The 19,276-nt window shown below is 38.3% G+C and overlaps 1 protein-coding gene across 2 annotated transcripts in view; it reads left to right on the top strand.

Moving 5' to 3' along the window:
- LOC134527889 (RNA-binding protein 5-like) overlaps positions 1-19,276 on the top strand; it is a 200,435-nt gene that overhangs the window by 162,764 nt on the left and 18,395 nt on the right. For both annotated transcript variants that reach the window (XM_063360892.1, XM_063360891.1), the window contains exon 15: positions 10,524-10,745. In XM_063360892.1, coding sequence (XP_063216962.1) covers positions 10,524-10,745 — 222 coding nt within the window. The remainder of the gene's footprint in view (positions 1-10,523; positions 10,746-19,276) is intronic.

Genomic DNA, 19,276 nt, shown 5'->3' with positions numbered 1-19,276 from the left:
TGTGTAAAATTTTTACAAGGAAATTATTAACACATAGTGTTCAATAGTGAAATGAAATGTTTTTGTGGTTCTACATATGATGAACAGTTCTTTAATTTATTATGTTATGTACTGAACAATGCATTAAGCAACCAAGTGACTAAAAAATTTCTGTATGGAAGTTTCACAGTCAGTGGTGAGCAATTTTTATGTACAACTGGAAATTTAATGTTTTCATTGTTATTTATTTTTGGTTTAAGCAAATGTAAAGAGTGTGTTTAAATTAGGATAATTATAAGCTATGCCAAAGAAAATTAATTACGTAACAAATATTAAGCCTATACAGTTAAAACTATTTAATTTAATTATACAGATAAAAAAATAACACCGCTTTTTTACACCGCTTTTTGGCAAAAATAATACCGCTTTTGGCCAAAAATAACACCGCCAATTTCAGGTCTCTAGTTATAGGCCTTTGTTTGTACGCCTCTGCCCAAACTTTTCCGAAACCCCCATGAAACTGGCTGGCCCATCCAGAGCCGCATTTGCACATAAACGCGAGAAGATGTTGGTGTGCTGCAGCACTGGTTGGGGGAAGAGTTGCCATACTTAAAGTGGATTTATAAGCTGAGTCTTATAGCATTTGTACAGCAGCTCATCTAGAGGCACTTGCTTGTTTCTACTGTACAAGGCAAATATAAATTTCTTTCCATCTGTGAAGATGATCTTGACATCAATGTCTTTGTAATGTTTTTTGGACAGCAACAGAAGGCTGAGGTTGGGGTTTTTGTCCATAGTTTTCAAGGTTTTCACCTTTCCTAGTTTAAACTAGGTGATGTAGTATCACATCCACATAACAGCATGCAAGTAAAGAACATGTTGAGACAACATTTCATTTAATTTTGTGTTTTAATGAAACTACATAGGAAAGGCTCTTACTCCTTCTCCCTTGTTTGAGAAAGTAGATGTTGGTTGGAGCTGACAGGCCTATCAACAGTACAAGGAGATCAACATCCTCCCCTACAACTGCCACTGTGTTGTGATCAGATGATAATTAGTTGGCAGAGGTGACAATCAGTCTGTCAGCATCCTCCTCCGCTTGATAGGACACAATTTGGGCCTCGTTTAGTTTCGCCCTCGACAATAAAATCATGCGACTTTTGTTGCATTAGTTTGCCAGGAAGAGTTCTTGAGAGACCTTTGGTGACGTATCTTCAGTGAAGACCACTTCAATGGCATGCATACCTGCCAACCCTCCCGCTTTAGGCGGGAGTCTCCCGCTTTTGTGTGTAGCCTCCCGCCCTCCCGCTTTTGCTTCCTTTCGCTTAGCGGCACTAGAAATGGCCGGTATCAGGTTTCAAGGTTATGTTTCTCCATGTGCTCGGCGCTGCGCTGTGGCGCTCGCACAGCTGTCTCAGCTCGGCGATCGGTAACGTTCGTCTCACTTCGGCTAGAACACGAAGGGCGTAGCCAACCCGTAATCAGCGCTTAAAATAATTCGCCAATAGAAATGTTGCATTCTTGACCTTCTTACATGCTTTGTCCAGCTTGGGTTTTTTTTTTAGTTGGTCATCTATGGTAGTTTGTGTCGTGATAAATATCAATATGTTTACAAAATTAATTGCACGGCGAATGTGTTTATGAAATGAATTATGCGGTTAAAGCAGCAAGTAAGGTTCCATACCTCAAGTAACATGGCGGAAAATAAAGTGACTAAATACTTGACTGTATACAAGAAAGCTTATAGTGACGAGTTTCCTTGTATTTTAACTTCCAGAAAAGGAGATCATTTTGCTTTTTGTTCGCTGTGTCGTTGTGACTTTGCTGTACCGCATGGGGGAAGGTGGGACGTCGTGAAACACATCCAAACCATGAAACATCAAGATAATGTACGCTGTGTTGATGCAAACAAGAAGTTAAGCTTTTGTGGCAGTGCAAGCCGGCAAGAAGAAAGTGTTACGAATGCCGAGTGCTTGTTTACGTGTTTTGTTTTAGAACACAATCTCCCTGTTAGTTGTTCAGATCATGCTGGGTTGTTGTTTCGCAAAATGTTCCCTGATAGCGCTATAGCTCAACAATTTGGCTGTGCACGTACAAAAACGTCAGCAATTATATCTGAAATGGCAAAAACGGAAGAAGAAAAACTTGTGCAGACGTTAAAAAACGGTGCATTCTCTGTGGCGACAGATGGGAGTAACGATAGCGATTCAAAATTATACCCCGTTGTTGTAAGTTATTACAGCAGTGAAGCAGGTAAGGTGGAAAGTTCAGTGCTTTGTGTACCTGTACTGTCTGGAGACTCTACTGGAGTTAATATTGCAGCATTGGTCATACAGTCTTTGAGGTCACGGAATATTAAACTTCAAAATTGAATATCATTCAGCACTGATAATGCTCCTGTAATGATAGGCTTGAAAAACGGGGCAGCAGCACACTTAAAAAAAGAAATGCCCAAAATGTTTGTTGTGGGTTGTGCTTGTCATTTAATCAATTTGGCTGCAGAAAAGGCAGCAGCAACTCTTCCTTGCAAATTTGATGAGATATTAGTAGATATTTATTTTTATCTTGAAAAAATTGCAAAAAGGAAAGATAAGCTAAAATAATTTCAAGTATTGCATGACAGATGTAAAAAAAAAAAATGTTAAAACATTTTTGCACTCACTGGCTCTCGCTAGGGAAATGTTTGTCAAGAATGCTGCAACAGTGGGACCCCCTAGCTAGTTATTACAATTTTGAGGTTAAGTCTTCACGCCTACATGAGAAGTCGGGACAATTAGATTCGTACAGGATACCAAAAATGTCCAAAGCTGCCTCTTCAGTAAATATGTAGGGTAACGGTATATGCGAAAAAAAATGCTAAAAATCCGAAAATACTTTTATTCTATGCTCTTTCACTTCCTCTTTTCAAATCAACCGGCGGAGATAAGAAATTCCAAATACTTTAGGAGATATGGAATTTTTTAATTTTGATCATGTAGAGTAGCGGTATTTGCGAAAAAAAATTCTAAAAATCTGAAATTACTTTTATTATATGCTCTTTCACTTCCTCTTTTCATTAAAACCGGCGGAGATAAGTCATTCCAAATACTTTAGGAGATATCGAATTTTTAAATTTTCATCACAATACCTGTGAATTCAGGCGGCCACCATTGTTTCTTGTTTACGAGACGAGAATGATTTTTTTTTTCCGCGACGTAGGTGAACGACTACATTGTTGCTTGTTTAGGAGTATCTATTAAAATCTGAAAATACTTTTATTATAGTTATGTTAGGTTAGCTACATTAAAACACTTTAAAACACTATGGACGGTTTGTTAGGTTAGTATAGCTACATTAAAATAAACAGAGAAATATAAATATTAATAATTAAACCCGAGGTTGGCCGAAGGTAAATTGTACGGGTGTAATCGGGAATGGCAGAACTTAATGTGCATCTTGATTTACCGTTCGTGAATGCCTAATTAATTAAAATGGTCGATTAGGTCAGGTCAGTTACATTATTAATACTTTCAAACTAAGCAGACATTAAAAATAATATAAATTAATTTTAATGGTTGTTTAGTTTTAAAGTATTTATAATGTAGCTGACCTGACCTAACAAACCGGGACAAAGGATGAACGGTAGGAACTCACGTAATTTTTTTTTTTTTTTACTTATTACTTGCGCAACACGCAACAAATAAAACATTAAAATTTGAAACGTTAAAAACTCACCTACATTAGAGGCGGGTACAATTCCTTTGCCATTAGTAGAAAATGATGTAGTAGTTCTACCTACGTCGCGAAAATAAAAAAAATCATAAACGTAAACAAGCAACAATGGTCGGTATTGTGATGGAAAATAAAAATTCGATATCTCCTACAGTATTTGGAATTTCTTATCTCCGCCGGGTTTATTGAAAAGAGGAAGTGAAAGAGCATAGAATAAAAGTATTTTCGGATTTTTAGCATTTTTTTCGCATATACCGCGACTCATATTTACCGCCTCTTCTGATAGCCAAACTTCAGTTAAATGTTCTAGCTTGAAACGAAGTTCTGAATCACCAGGTCCAGAGTCAAAAGTATCAAAATTCCACCCTGCACAAAAAAGTGGAAATAGTTCATGTAATCTTTCAAGAGAAGAGAGATTATTGATGTTCCTAACATGGCAACTAAATAAATCATTTTGTCTGTTCCTTCAGAATACATTGCCAGTATTTGAAAAACCAAATGTGGTTTTGCAATCGCAGAAACCACAAATTCACTTGTTACGCTGTATTCTAATAGAATTGTTCAAATATGTCATTACAAAATTTGTGAAACCTACTGTTGTTAAAAACTCTTCATCATTGTTGGAGGTTGATTATCACAAGAGAATGAACCAAAAAGAAGATAATGACATTACAATTGGAAATTCTACTTCTAGGGCAGTGTGTGACCTTAAACCTGAAGAAAAGTCAATTTTTTACTCGTCTGTTAGGGCGTATTTTGTACGTGCATGTGATTACATGCTTCACAAATTTCCCTTCAATGATAAAGTTTTAATCAATATTGAGGTAGCCCAGATTAATAATGTTTGTAATGCATCATTCTCCAGTTTGACATTTTTTGTAAATAAATTTCCATTCATGTTAAGTTATGAAGACTAGGTTTTAGATTCTGCCATTGATGATTTGCAGTCGGAGTTTTGTCAGTTTCAACTTGAAGATCTTGATGAAGCCATCAAGAAAGAAGAAAGGATTGATATTCAGTGGAGTTTGGTGGGAAAAATTAAAAGTGCATCTGGAAGTTTGAAGTATGAAAAACTGTCTAAGGTTATTCTGGCAATTTTGACAATTCCCCACAGCAATGCTGAATCTGAGAGAATATTCAGCCAGGTACGAAAGTCAAGGACACATTTTAGGTCATCCATGTCTAATGAGACATTCGACAGATTGATGGTGGTAAAATCAAGGCAACAGGGATGCTGCTATGAACAACAATTTGACTCTGCTTTCCTGAAGAAAGCTAAATCTGCAACCAGAGAAAGCTTGAAGAAGTAATTTATCAGCCAAGTTAAAACTACCTGTAAGTAACTAAGAGTTATATTAACTAAATTAATTTTTGCCATTGATTGTTATTTAGTATCCTGTATGTTTTTCTTTGAGTTTGGTGTTGAAACAAACTTGCCTCTAGAAATGCCTAACTGTATTCTGTGGTGGTTACTTGCGACAATAATGAGATACAAAAGATTGAGAGTTCTGTGTTGTGAATTTCCATATTGAATAGTGATTTCATTGCTTTAAATATTGCCAAACTTGTATTGGATTAATTTAGATCACGGAGCATTGCTTTCCACAATGCTCCAGTGGGTGTAAAGAGTGGGTGTAAAAAATGGTGCAGAAAATATTTCTTAAAAATAGCAACTAGCCCCATAAAAATATAAAAAATTCCACCATCTAATTTTCAATTTTTACTTCGAAAAATGGTTAAATAGCGCCATTTTGCACCTTCCAATCAAAATTTTCCCGGGGGAAAAAACCTCTCTCTTTTTGACTAGCCAAGGTTGGCAGGTATGATGCATTTTTGCTGCCCATAAGCGTTCCATGTATGGTGCTGGTGGATGATTCACAGTATCTTTCAAATACAATGACAGATTCAGAGGTGTAGTGGCAACATATGTAATTGATAAAGTGTCACAGATGTTGGAGAAATTTTGAGTACGTATTTGGCCACACCATTCTCCATCAATTACATGTACTGTTTTCCCGGCTACCATGTTGTCTGGCACAAAGTTGAAAAACTTGTACAGACTGGACTTTGTTTCTTTCCTCATTTCCGCTACGTCAGATAATAACATGTAATAGGTAATGAGTTTGTATGTTAAGAAGTTTGGGGAAAGGGTTTAGATTAGTGATGGTTCGAATCCCATTCTTCTCGAATCCGAATCTCGAATCCGAATCCCAAACAGTACCTCGAATCCACCCCTCGAATCCGAATCCAGTTCTCAAGGGTTAATTTAAAAATATTATATACGTTAAGAGAAAAAATTAAACATTATGCAGAATTATTTAACCCTTTAAATTTTTTAAAAAAAACAAGGATTTTGACACGGTCTGGATCAAGACGATTCCGTTTTTGGTCACATATGTTTCCTGCAGTGCTGAACAAACGTTCAGAGAACACTGTCGCAGGTGGTGAACACAAATATTTTTGGGACAGTTTATGTAGCCTGGGTGAACACGCAGACAGTTTTCCAGTATTCGAGAATGTTTATTTCTGGGTTAACTGTAGGATCACGTAAGAATCTGGTCACTTCATCAATTGCTGTAGAATCCGACTTGGTGGATTTAAGGCATTCAGGCATTATCTGTGAGTACAGTGATTCATGTATCCACGGAAATCTGAAAACGAAATTCAACATCCGACGGAACAATATTTTGTAGTTACCAACTTGACATTTGTTTAAAGTCCCAAATGAAGGTAAACGCTTTCCTGAAATATTTAATGGAAACTGAAAGGCGCCATCTTGGCTTGAATGGTTTTAGGCCATAAGAAATATTGTTGTGCGTCTTTTAAAATTAAGCCTCAATAAAGCATAGTGATTAATATGCCCGAAGTTAAAAGTGACGGGGTGTTTTCTCTAGTTTACCCATTAAATTTTTTTATATTAATATTAGTTATTTTTTATGTTGCTCAAAATGATTGGCTAACAAATTCATTGGTTGGCCATCATGGAATTCTCAGATAATACATATTTTAACGTTGGTAGTCTACACAAACCAAACTTGGTCCTAAAAAAATTCATAAATAGAACGTGTATCAGAATATTTAACATTGAATTGCGATTAAAATTGTGCCGTTAATTAGTAATTTCGACACGATATATTTTAAATTTTTATTATGATTTTAAATTTTTGTGTGGAAATTTTATTTGCTCTACTATAGTGTGATTTTACTTTGTTAGTCTGGTGTACTCCTCTGAGTTAAACTTTGTCTCAGTGCTCTGAAGCCCCTTTCCCATCGGCGTATCGGATATTTTGCTGGCCTAATCCCTGACATGCAGACAGCTTACCATTTCCCCCGCCTTCAGTCACGCCTCAAGCCTGTAATATCATTTCTCTTCGTGACCCTAACTGCATAGACAAGCCTGTAGCTTGCAGGCGACCAGTTCTCAGAGACGAGCTGAGATTGGCCTTTTTCATCACGTATTAGTGTTATGTTCGCTCCTCTGCAGCCACGACGGGACGCTTGTTCTCCGCGCCGTGCACGGCGCAGCACAGCGCCAGAGAGAACACCAGGCCCAGCACCTCGATGACGACGATGGCCAGCCCCACGCCCAGGACCACGTTCATGTGCTGGCGAAGCGTGTCGTCATCGAGGTGCTGGGCCTGGTGTTCTCTCTGGCGCTGTGCTGCGCCGTGCACGGCGCGGAGAACAAGCGTCCCGTCGTGGCTGCAGAGGAGCGAACATAACACTTATACGTGATGAAAAAGGCCAATCTCAGCTCGTCTCTGAGAACTGGTCGCCTGCAAGCTACAGGCTTGTCTATGCAGTTAGGGTCACGAAGAGAAATGATATTACAGGCTTGAGGCGTGACTGAAGGCGGGGGAAATGGTAAGCTGTCTGCATGTCAGGGATTAGGCCAGCAAAATATCCGATACGCCGATGGGAAAGGGGCTTCAGAGCACTGAGACAAAGTTTAACTCAGAGGAGTACACCAGACTAACAAAGTAAAATCACACTATAGTAGAGCAAATAAAATTTCCACACAAAAATTTAAAATCATAATAAAAATTTAAACTATATTGTGTCGAAATTACTAATTCAGGGTGGCCAGCCAACCGGGAAATACGGGAAATAGCCAGGATTTCTTAAAAAAAACCAGGAATACCTGGAATCAACCAGGAATTTTTATTAGAACCGGGAATTTTTTTTATGAAGTAACAATCACAATAACATACGGCTGTTAAATGAGCACGTTCACCACCCGTCGAAGCACGACAGTGTGCTCGTGTGCTATATTTTGTGAAAGTTAATTTGTTCATATTGCATTTAAAAACTTTTGTAGAACGTAAGAAACCGTTAACATATCAGACTTCCATACTTATTATGTTTCTGTATTCAAAAGCAACAGCATTTTGGCTGAAAATGTTGTTGTAGGATGGTAGTAATTTCTCGCACGGCATGTTGGTAGCACTAGTTTTGTATGTATATTTGTTTTTACTTTGCGCTCATGTTGTTGCGTCACGGTATCACGGATACTTTTCTCGAGTTTTTTTTAAAAGTTTTAGTTGTGCGGGACGTTGTTTTGAATCTTTTAATCTAACATGTAATTGGAGCAGACTATCAAAATGTCAACGAGTTCGGTCACCACATACAATGACAAATGTACGGAAGAGTTTGAATGGGTGGAGAAAGATCCAAAGTGCGGGACGAACGCTATTTGCAATTTCTGTAATGTTAAAATCTATATCGGTAGCATGGATGGGAAGAACAGCATTAGCCAGCCACGCAAGAGGGGCAAAACACGTGCGTTTGGTGTCAAGTAATTTTTGTGACGTGAGATTATAAATTTTTTGTTGGTGGTAGGTTTTTTTTTAAGCAAGTTCATTGATTTAATTTTTAAGCCTATAGTTAAGTTGTCTATTGTTTAACGGCAATAAAACATCATATTGTGTGTGCTTTGTGTAACAAAAATGCAAATTGTATGCAAATATTGATAAAAACCACCCTTGAAAAAACCTGGAAAAAACCAGGAATTTTATTATCCCAGAAGAGTGGCCACCCTGTAATTAACGGCACAAAATAATCATTGTATGTATAATGTATTAATTTTTGTCATTAATTATTTCATTGTTATTACTACATGTGCGACCGTAACTTGTGATGAAAGTCTGCATTATTGTTGTATTACTAATTAACAGATTTCTCAGTAAAGTTATTAAAAAAAAAAAAACAAGATTCATATTTAGTCTAGATTCTAAATGTGCTTTATTTTATTTTTTAGCATATTCTGAGAATACATATGTGATTTATGCCTTATTTAATGCCAATATAGTGACAATGCATCCATGTTCATGAATATAAAGTAAGTTTCCCAAATCAGTACATGCTTCATAATTTTTTTTTATATAATAACGAATTAAAAGTACAATACAGTAGAACCTCGTTAATCCGTGATGCGCTAATTCTGGAATAGGATAATCCGGGACGATTTAAAAGAGAAGAAAAAAAAGAACCGACCCTTTGTGTCGCCCCCCTTTCAGCGGTCACATTTGTCACTCTTTAAACTTGAGGGGGATGTCCTGACTTCTGCTTCCTGTCTCCCTTTGTTTGTTTCCACCCGCCAACGCACGGCAGGCACCTGGCGAGTGACGTGTCTGGCTGGCATTCGGCTGTACGAGGGGGAGGGGGGAGGGTGCAAGGTCAGCAAGATCTTATCTTTCTCTCTTCGGCTGTTGTAAATGACCGTGAACTAATGGCTAGGCAGTGCTGTATTTTTTTAAGCCGAGAAACTAATTCGAAGATGGCCGGCACTTACCGGCCTTAACCCAGCTGCACGCCGGTGTCTGAGAAACTTGACAAGACTTTCCTGGCTTTTAATCGCTAGTCCGTGAAATTCGGTAATCCGTGATTATCTCGGTCCTGACCATCACGTATTAACGAGGTTCTACTGTACCTCAATAGGATGTGTTCCAAGGAAAACGTAAACAGGCCAAGTAAATAGTAAGCATTTAAGTTTTTAAAGTACTAAATTTACATCAACATTTTTCCTCGAATCCCGAATCTTTTCCCTCGAATTTCGAATCTTTCGAATACTAGAGATTCGGTGGAATTCGAGGATTCGAGGATTCGACCGGCCCATCCCTAGTTTAGATCAAATTCCAAAATCCAATTATCTCATTTGTTTTAGTTTTTTTGAAAATTATGAGTCAACTATTAGATCTACGTATTTTGTTTTGTTCTAGAATTTAAGTTAAATCTATTTTCTTCATCTTCACTCATGATAAATTTCCTCATAGTATTATAATGTTTCCCAATATTAGGTATTAGGTTCAAAATTTGACCCAGAACTTAAAATTTCACTTTTTGGAAAAAATTACCAATTTTTTATGTGAACTATATTACGTACAGAGCTGAAGTTAAGCTCAAATTGTGGAACATTTAGTCTGATTTAAAAATGGTAATAATGAGTAATAAGCTGTCTCACATACTGTTGAAATTAGAATTGAAAAATCAAAAAAGGGGCAGAAATTTTGCAATTTTTGTGAATATCTCAAAGACCACCATGAAATTTTGTTGGATAGCTCCAGATTCGGATTCAGCACCCCAGAAAACATAAGGAATGAAAATAAAACAAACTAATCGATTTTTTGCAACATGATACTGAATTGTTTGTAAAATAGCAAACAAACTTTAAAATGATATCATTATATTATCTCAAATATATACTTTTTCAGCTAAACTGTCAGTTGATATTATCACTGTTTTTTTTTCCCACCTAGAAAATGTTATATATTTTTAGTATTAATTAGTTCTCTGTGAATTGCTGGAGAGTTGACTGGAGATGGTGCCCTGTGCAGGAGATGGAGAAGTGGGCTAGAATGCTGAACCAGAAGAAGGAGAACGCTCAGCAGAATCTGACTCTGGCATCGGCCAGCCTGATGCAAGCCAAGTCGAGCGGGACAGCAGACATCGGCTATGCAGTCCTGGAGAGGAAGGACCTCCAGGCTGCGCCCGTCACATCTCCCAGAAGCCTGCCGTTCACCTTGAGCGACCCCGAACCCAGCGTGCTGGCAGTGCAGGTCAGTGCCGTACCATGTCCGTCAATGTGTTCTTGTCCGTCATTCATTTCATGTCTGGTAAAAATAGTAATTATATCAGTTTCAAAATGTGGTGCAGTAGAGTGGAGGTTTTGCTGTTCGATCACCATCTGTCTGAAGACCTCGTGATTAGCTGTTGTGGGCAGTCATTATATTACTTTTGTGTAGTGGCAGAAGTTTAAAGCTTTAACTGAAAATAAATATTGCAGTGGAACCTCAAAACATACTAAGAACTTCACTTAAATTATTTTTTTTCTTTAAAGTACTGTATGTCCAGGGAAACCCCTTATTTACTCTTTGCCAAGGACCATTAGTAAAGCCTCGGTTACTGCTTTAAATCATGCTATGCAAACAGCTTTAGTTTTTGATGATATTGTAACGTTTTCCACCCCCGACTCACTTTTGTTCGGGCGCCATTGGTTGTTGCACAACTCCCCAACCAAAGGGATTTTCCAGCGGTTCAGTGGTTACCGAAAAATGGCTACACAAGAGTTTGTCGCATCACTTCCACTCAACCAACTCGCAACACGTTGATCCAGTCCTTTTTCAGTCTCGCTTCCTTCCTCCTCCCCTGTGCACCTTACACCCACGTTTTCTCACAGCGTCCCCTCCTCCATCTTGACCTCCTTCTTCCTCAGTCCTCTCTTCCGCCGGCAGTCCGTATCCCTCCGCCACACTCCAAATGAGGGAATTTGACTTCACCACTGTTTAGCAAGCTCACTTATTCTAACGAAGTCTAATTTCAGCAAATGTTTAACCACTATTATTGACGTCCTACAAGTTAGTTCACACGCAAAAGTTTCAAGCTAAAAACTAAGTGGATCCGGGCGCAAGAAAGTAGTTCCTAGCCAATAACAGCCCCCTGGCTGTAGACAATACTGCTATCAAAGTTGGAAAAAAGTGGCTTAACTGCCATTTTATCAGGGCATGGGGATAAGCTGCAGTCCACCTCACAATATCAACCCAATCCCTTTTGATATTGAACCTTATTTAATGTATGAATAGTCTAAATAACCTATTGAATTCTATTTTTAATATCAGTTAATCAGGGTTCCTAAGGCAGGGAGAGTTTGTAGAACAGGGAAGAATCTGGCAATTCAATTGTCTTCAAGTCCGTAAAAGCACAGCTGAAGTGGACCAAATGTTGTCTACTTTTATGTACAGTTAACCCTCGATTAGTCGGACCTCGATGTTCCGGACATCGGATAAGTCGGACAACCATTAAAAATAAATAAATAAATTTAAAAAATTTGCAACAGACAATATTAATTTCCTTAACGTATAAGACACCACAATAGCAATGGCGGTGTTCAATAATGTGCAAAAAAAACAAACAAAGTATGTACAGCGTGGTATGGGCCGATTCTTGGAAGGGGAAAAAAGTGGCAATTCGGATTTCAGAGACTTGACAACGCTGCCTTGCCGGCGGAGACGTGGCGTCATAGCCGGCCGGCCGCTAGCTAGAACACGTCCTTCTCTTCCCCTCTTTCAAGTTCTTGGCGGCAGGTGCATGGACTACTGTGCGTCACGTGCTGTTAAACAGCAGGTGTACATGTCAGTATGCGGCTAGCTTATTGTTAACACTTGGTATACTTCCCCAGTTCCGCACGCCGCCATTTTTTTGTGTTATGATCATTCACATTTCACAATGGGGCTTATAAGAAAGTGCGTGACTTTGACTGTTGCTGAAAAATGAAAATTGATAATAAAAAAAACTTCAGTCTGGTGTTTCTGTGGCGAATCTATGTCTCGAGTACGGTATTGCGAAACAAAAAGTGTCGGACATTAAAAAAAATAAAGACAGGTTTAAGCAGTTTGTGTTAAAGTGTGACTCGGAAAAAATTGTTTACAGCAGAAAACGGCTTAAGCAGCCTACAGAAACAGATCTTGAAGAAGCAGTTTACAAATGGTATGTACAGCAACGATCAAGTGGCGTCGCAGTGCATCGTGTAGAGCTGCAAGCAGCCACTGAAAGACTATAGCGATGCACCTGAACATAGAGTCCCGAGCAAGTGATGGCTGGTTGTGGCGTTTTCGCAACAGACACGGCATAATCAACAAGAGAATGTTTGGCGAAGCCCTAAGTGCTGATACTGCTAGTGTTGAGCCATTTAGAAACACGGCTTAATAATCTACTTGAAGAAGAAAACCTATCTCGTGCACAACTATACAACGCTGACGAGACAGGGCTGTTTTGGAGATCACTACCAGAAAGCACACAGGCCTACAAGCATGAGGGTACTGCACCTGGACGAAAACTTAGTAAGGAGAGACTTTCAGCTTTACTGTGTGCAAACGCTGATGGAAGTCACCGCCTTAAATCAGTTGTGTGGAAAATCTCTCAAGCCGCGTGTCCTCAAGGACATTATGAATAACCTGCCTGTTCACTTTTACAACTCAAAGAATGCGGGGTTCACACAAGAAATCACAAACGACTGGTTTCAAAACCACTTTGTACCTGAAGTGCATCGATTCCAGGAGGATGTTTTGAAGATTTCTCCTTATGAAGTCAAAGCTTTGTTGCTCGTCGATAATGCCCCTTCCCACCCCCAAAGTGAGAAGATGTGTAGTAGTGACGGCACAATTAAGTGTGGCACTGCCTCCAAACACAACATCCCTGATTCAGCCTATGGATCAGGGAATTATCTTGGCCTGGAAGAGATTGTACAAAAAGAAATTTCTTTTTGAAGTGATGTTTGTATTGGAGGAACCACAAGATGAAAAAGAGGACACACGGGGCCAGAGAACACTGCAAAAACTGCGGGCCTACAACATAGTCAGCCATTTTCAATTGGGCCTCGGCTTGGAGGGAAATAAAAACGTCCACGCTAGTCAATGAATGGAATAAGCTTCTCTTCGACAAAGACGTAGAGCACGACTTTAAGGGGTTCGAGGCCACTGATTACCAGGAGACATTGTTGGCATGTGGCGAAACTGGCCCCACAGAAGCAGATATCCATCCGCGAGTGGTTAGATGCTGATGAGGCAGAACTTCGTTGTCAGATACTGCCTGGCGAAGAAATTGTTCTAGAGGTTATGTATCTAACACAGAACATAGCACAGATGAAGAAGAGGAATTAGAACCCCTCTCAAAATCAAAATTATCAAGTGCCAGAGATGCGTTAGATACTTTAATTAGCATTATTGATTCAACCACTGACACTGCCATGAAACCACTGACACAGCCATTCTATCATCATTTCCGGTCAGCACGAGAAATTGTGATTCGAAAGCAGCACCACAAGACCACACAGCTGAAGATTGACAGTTTCTTCCAGGCAACACCTCTATCAACTCTGACAGCTCCCACCACAGTGCCACAAAGTGTAGACGAGTTTCCATCATGTTCATACAGTAGGCCTAAGGAAAGTGTAGTGTTCCCTATCCCGAAAAGTGTTACTGATTCCGACAGTGATTAAATTGCTACTCGTATTAAATGAAGGTCCGAAAGTTTGTGGTAGCCTAAAATTCACAGTTTTTATACCATATATTGGTATGTATAAGCAGCACCGATATTTTGAGCCTTCAAAATTGGAAAAACTTAAAATTTATTATGCCCGGTGTTGTGTACGAGGTACGTGCGGCGGCAACGCAGCAACAGCTGAGTTGATAGATACGCACAGCACGCCGGCAGACTACTGTGACCTTGCGCGCGACCTTGCCCAGCCGTCTCGTGCTCGCTGCTCACAGTTGACCTTGCTAGCGGCCATACGCAGCTATGGACTTGTGTTTCGCTGCAGAATGTTTGTGCCGTGCTTTACTTAAAAGACGCTGAATAATAAATTATGTATTACATTTAGTGATGGGATTTTCGATACCTCGATACCTTCGATGCTTGACGGTATTGCAAAGTATCGAGTATCGAAACTGTAAGTTTGATACATTTTTTCACCGGAATGCTTGTTCATTTGTATTGAATTAAGTTTTGAGTCGCCATCGTACAAAATACAACTACAGTAGAACCTCGATGATATGTTCCCGTTTCATACATTTTCCAGTGTCATACGTCAATTAATTTTGGTCCCGCCAAAAGTACTATATTTACAATGGTTTACTTTCCCGGAACATACACTTATAAAATAATTAATTTCCCATTTCACACATTTTTACGAAGCGGAAAAGGTTTAAAATGCACAAATTTTTTTGTTATATTCCTCTTGATAAACTACGTTTTAATGCTTTATTTTTAAAAACATTCATTGTTTACCCTTGCAAACGTAAGAAAATAACTTTATCGCACCATAGATACAGATAGTATCAGGAAGATTGTGCACTTCGCTAGTATCATCTATGGCCAGCACCAAGCGAGACTAGTGGCGCAAACTAGCAATGATTATGAAAATGGTGCACGCGCTTTACCAAGGCACGGATCTCATATTTTGTGCATTCATTAATCTTTGAACTGAATATACCCGTTTGTTATTGTTTTCTTACGATCGGATTGTTTTGTATTTTACGTTTCTCAAGTTAAAATTTTATTGAAAATTGTTCTGTTGCATAAAGTTGTTTGTAAAATGAAACAAACAAGAAAAAATTTATGATTTTCTTTTTACAATAGCCAAATTTTTTTTATTTCTAATTTAGGCTTGGTGACTTTTCCCCCCCTCCAAGAAAGGACTTCATAACATTTTGTAAGGCCACTGTTTCTCATGTCAGCTTTTCTTGATTATGGACTGATATTACATTTCTGGTGGATTAATTATATGTATATGTAATGATGAATTCATATCTCATTAATATAATGCAATTATTTACACATTATGTATTTAAGTTTAATCTGACGTAGTGCTGGTATGCTAGATTGAATTCATATACTTTAAAACTAATTTATGTTATTTGTAATAATTGTTACTTAATGGGAAAATATTTTTTCCTGGAGTATCGAAAGTATCGAAAGGATCGAAAGTATCGAACTGAAAAAACAATACAGAATCGAGTATCGAAAGTGTGGTATCGTCCCACCTCTAATTACATTGCAACTGTCTTTAAACTGATACCACTTTGTATACTTTTATTTCGTAACACTGATATGTATGTAGTTATCTTTGGGTGTAACCTAAAATTATCCACTCGATAACTCTTACAAATCATAACTCGGACAACTTCTCCCCCCTTTAAGTCCGACTTATTGAGGGTTTACTGTATATACATACACACACACACAGACACACACACACATGCATGCATGCATACACGCGCACGCGCACAAGCATTAGTTGTTCCTGTCAGTTTTTTTGAAATCACAAATTCTTGTGTAATTTAGAACCCATCTGTTTTCATCATTAATTAAACCTAAGAGAATCATCTGTGAATCAACTGTATGTTGATGTGATGACCTGGTCACAGTAGTATATTGGTTTAAAATTTGATTAAATATTTGTACTAGTTTAACATTACAGACTGCCATTATTGGTTGCATAGAATGGCCTAAATATTATTAGGATTGTGTTGTTTTGGATTAAAGAAGGGAGCTACAGTTGCTTTTTTTTTTGTTATAATGTTGAGCTAAAAAAATAAGGGACGGTTCCTTTGATAGTCCGTGAACTCAACATTGTTGGCATGAATACACAATCGGTCCAGCTCAGAAAAATTCTGTGGACAAGCTTGGAAGGCAGCGCTTGAGCACTCAGCAGGATTAATGCCATTCAGAATGTTTGTAACTATTTCAGATTCTGAAAACACCTAAATGAAGGACTTGTGCTGACTCTTTTGTGTCAGCAATGTAACGTGGTAAAGCTCTGGCCTTTTCTGCAGACAATTTAACCTAGCCAGTCTTATATTGGTTAGCATTTGAGAGGAAATAAAAAAATTAAAATCATCTGCATAATACTGATCAAAGAATAAATTATTTTCTATAGCTGAAGAAGTGCATTCATTCACTTAGTGGTGACTAGGTTAAACTAAAGGAAACATCACTTCAAACAATTGCTGTCGCGTATGATACCCTTCTGATGTAACTTGAGAAAGCGACATAAAAACTCAATCAGATTTTTTGGGTATACGATTAGTTTCTGGGAGCCTAGCAAGTTGACCCTAAATGGGGTGAGGAAATGTCGTATAAATAGGGGTATGCAAAATTCACATTTGCGATAAAACGATTTTTTACGGGAATTTTGAAATTTTAAAGCGAATAATCACGAATTTGCAATAAAATAATTTTCACGCGAATTTTAACAGTTTAAAACGAATAAACCTGATATCCACATTATAGGATACTATTTTTACGTGAATATTAACATTTGAAAACAGATATACCTGATATCCATAACTATTATATTAAACTATGCTAAAAATACGTACTTCTGACGAAGTCCGTAACGTAGGCCTAACCTGGTGCAGAATTAGTAAATCAACACGTCCGCCATAATTCATCTAGAGTACAATGCGCTGCTTCCTCTCACACGCGAACATGTGACGATGTTTTTAGTATTTATGGTAAGAAAAACGGTGTAAACATGTATAGAGGCGAAATTGAATGTTTTGAATAAATTGAACGATGTAAGCAAAGACGTGAGTATAGTTTGATACACTTGTACACAAAACATCAAACAAATACGCAGTAGCTACACAACACATCGTTACTCGCTGAGCTCACACAATGATGCAATCAGCAGCAGCAGTGCAGCTGGCAGCCGGTAGGCTGCGCGTGCAGTCATGCTCACGCACACTCACACGAAGTCACAACAAAACAAAGCTGTTTACGGCCGTGCCCGCGTGTGGTTGAATACGACAAACTTGTAAACGGAATTAATTGAACTTGCGTGGCATGGTAGTTGTGCTCTAATACTTACGTGGTGTAGGCCTACGTACTTATCCGAAGTAATAAATATTTTTAACAAAAATGCGTTAATTTACCGTAATTACTTTTGTTGACAAAAATGCCGAAACCTGCTACAGTAAGTATTTAAATAAGAATTGAGAAATGACTTCATACTTTTCTCCACATACTGGACATTCAATTTCAATTATACCTTTTTAATGTCATCTTTTTTAATATTAAGTAGTTAGTATTTGGTGTGTATTAAGTGTTAAAACAATTTTTATGACACTTGAGATATGAAATTGGTATTACTGTTATCCATTTTGGTAGTCAAAATAACCTCCCTTTCAGAGAAAAATAACACAGATTTTCCAGAAAAATAACCTCGAATTCTTTGAACAAATAAACACGAAAAGTGCATACCCCTACGTATAAAACTGGTATTCATATCCAGTAGCTGTTGTGGGTTGAAAAACCTGATCTGGGTTTGATGGTTGGGGCTGTGGGGGTGTATCTTGTTAGAGGGATGCAGGAAGCCTTGCAAGGCGATATGCGGTTCAGGGCCTGAACTGAGAGGGTGTCAAATGAGGTGAAACATGAGACTGTGGAGCAATGGATGAGGGGAGGGTACACGAAAGATTAGTTCCTGGGGGAAGAGTAGTAGTTTTCCATGATGTGAACACAGTGGGGAACTGCAGATAGGGGTTGAAACTGGCTGTAGTGGCAGTGAAGGGTAAAAACATCGCTGGAAGGCTGTAATGAAAATGCTGTGGAATGATTTCTGGTAAAGGGCGAGAATAGATTACATTTGTGGCAGGCTGGGTGACCGGCATCATTTTAGGAGCGGTACTGAAATGCTTGGGAGTGAAGGGATGGGTAGTGGGAAATAATGTATGCACAATTGAAATGGTTTTGGAAGGGTGATATATGGTGGGAGGGAGTGAAGGTGGGTGCGGTGGTGACAATGGCGACAAGAGGTGAAAGTGGTATGAGCGTGCAGCAGCTTCAGGTCAGATGGTGAAACTACTGGTGGTGGAGTCTTTGCCTGAACAAAATTAGCCATGGTTTGTACCAAGCAGTGTCTCCTAACTCTTTTCGTGTGGGTTTAGGAGGGTGGCATCCAACATTCCTAATTTGTTTCTCATCTTGGAAGTGAGAACAGGCACTTGTTGTGAACATTTCTCAATTAATTTTTTTACACTCCATTTAAAATGTTTGCAGAGACTAATGCCAGATTTGAAAATGTGCATGTAACATTCTCAAGCCTAGTAATAGTGTGTAGAACGTTGTATCGACTTGTTTCATTTTCAAGGTTATGGGTGGAAGCCATGATATCCTGTTACTTCGAACAACAAATATTAAACTTTTCGAGGATATCTAATGTTAAATTATGAAAGGAAGTTTGGAGGTTGTCTTGGCATGCTAGACTTAAAATGTTTTCTAAATGCCTGAGCATCACCTGAGGAGTCAACTCCTCTCAGAAGATGTTTATAAATAAGTTCATCTTTTAAGAAATACTCCGGTACAATAATGTTGTTCATAAAAAAATTTTTACTGAAAATTAATTAATTAATTTAATGCACAAACTAAGCTAATGGAGAGCATTAATGACTGAAGAAAAACAAGTACCTTATGGGGGTGCCTCTAATTTCAGGTCATGATTTTATATTTATATTAATCCCTGATCAACTTTTAGACTTTTTCAATTGTTTAACTTTCACGAAATGAAAAATAGATACAGCGCATACTTTTT

The sequence above is a fragment of the Bacillus rossius genome, chromosome 1 (genome assembly GCF_032445375.1).
Source record: "Bacillus rossius redtenbacheri isolate Brsri chromosome 1, Brsri_v3, whole genome shotgun sequence".
Classification (NCBI taxonomy): domain Eukaryota; kingdom Metazoa; phylum Arthropoda; class Insecta; order Phasmatodea; family Bacillidae; genus Bacillus; species Bacillus rossius.
Note: the sequence above shows the minus strand (reverse complement) of the source record. Positions and strands in the feature narration are given on the sequence as shown.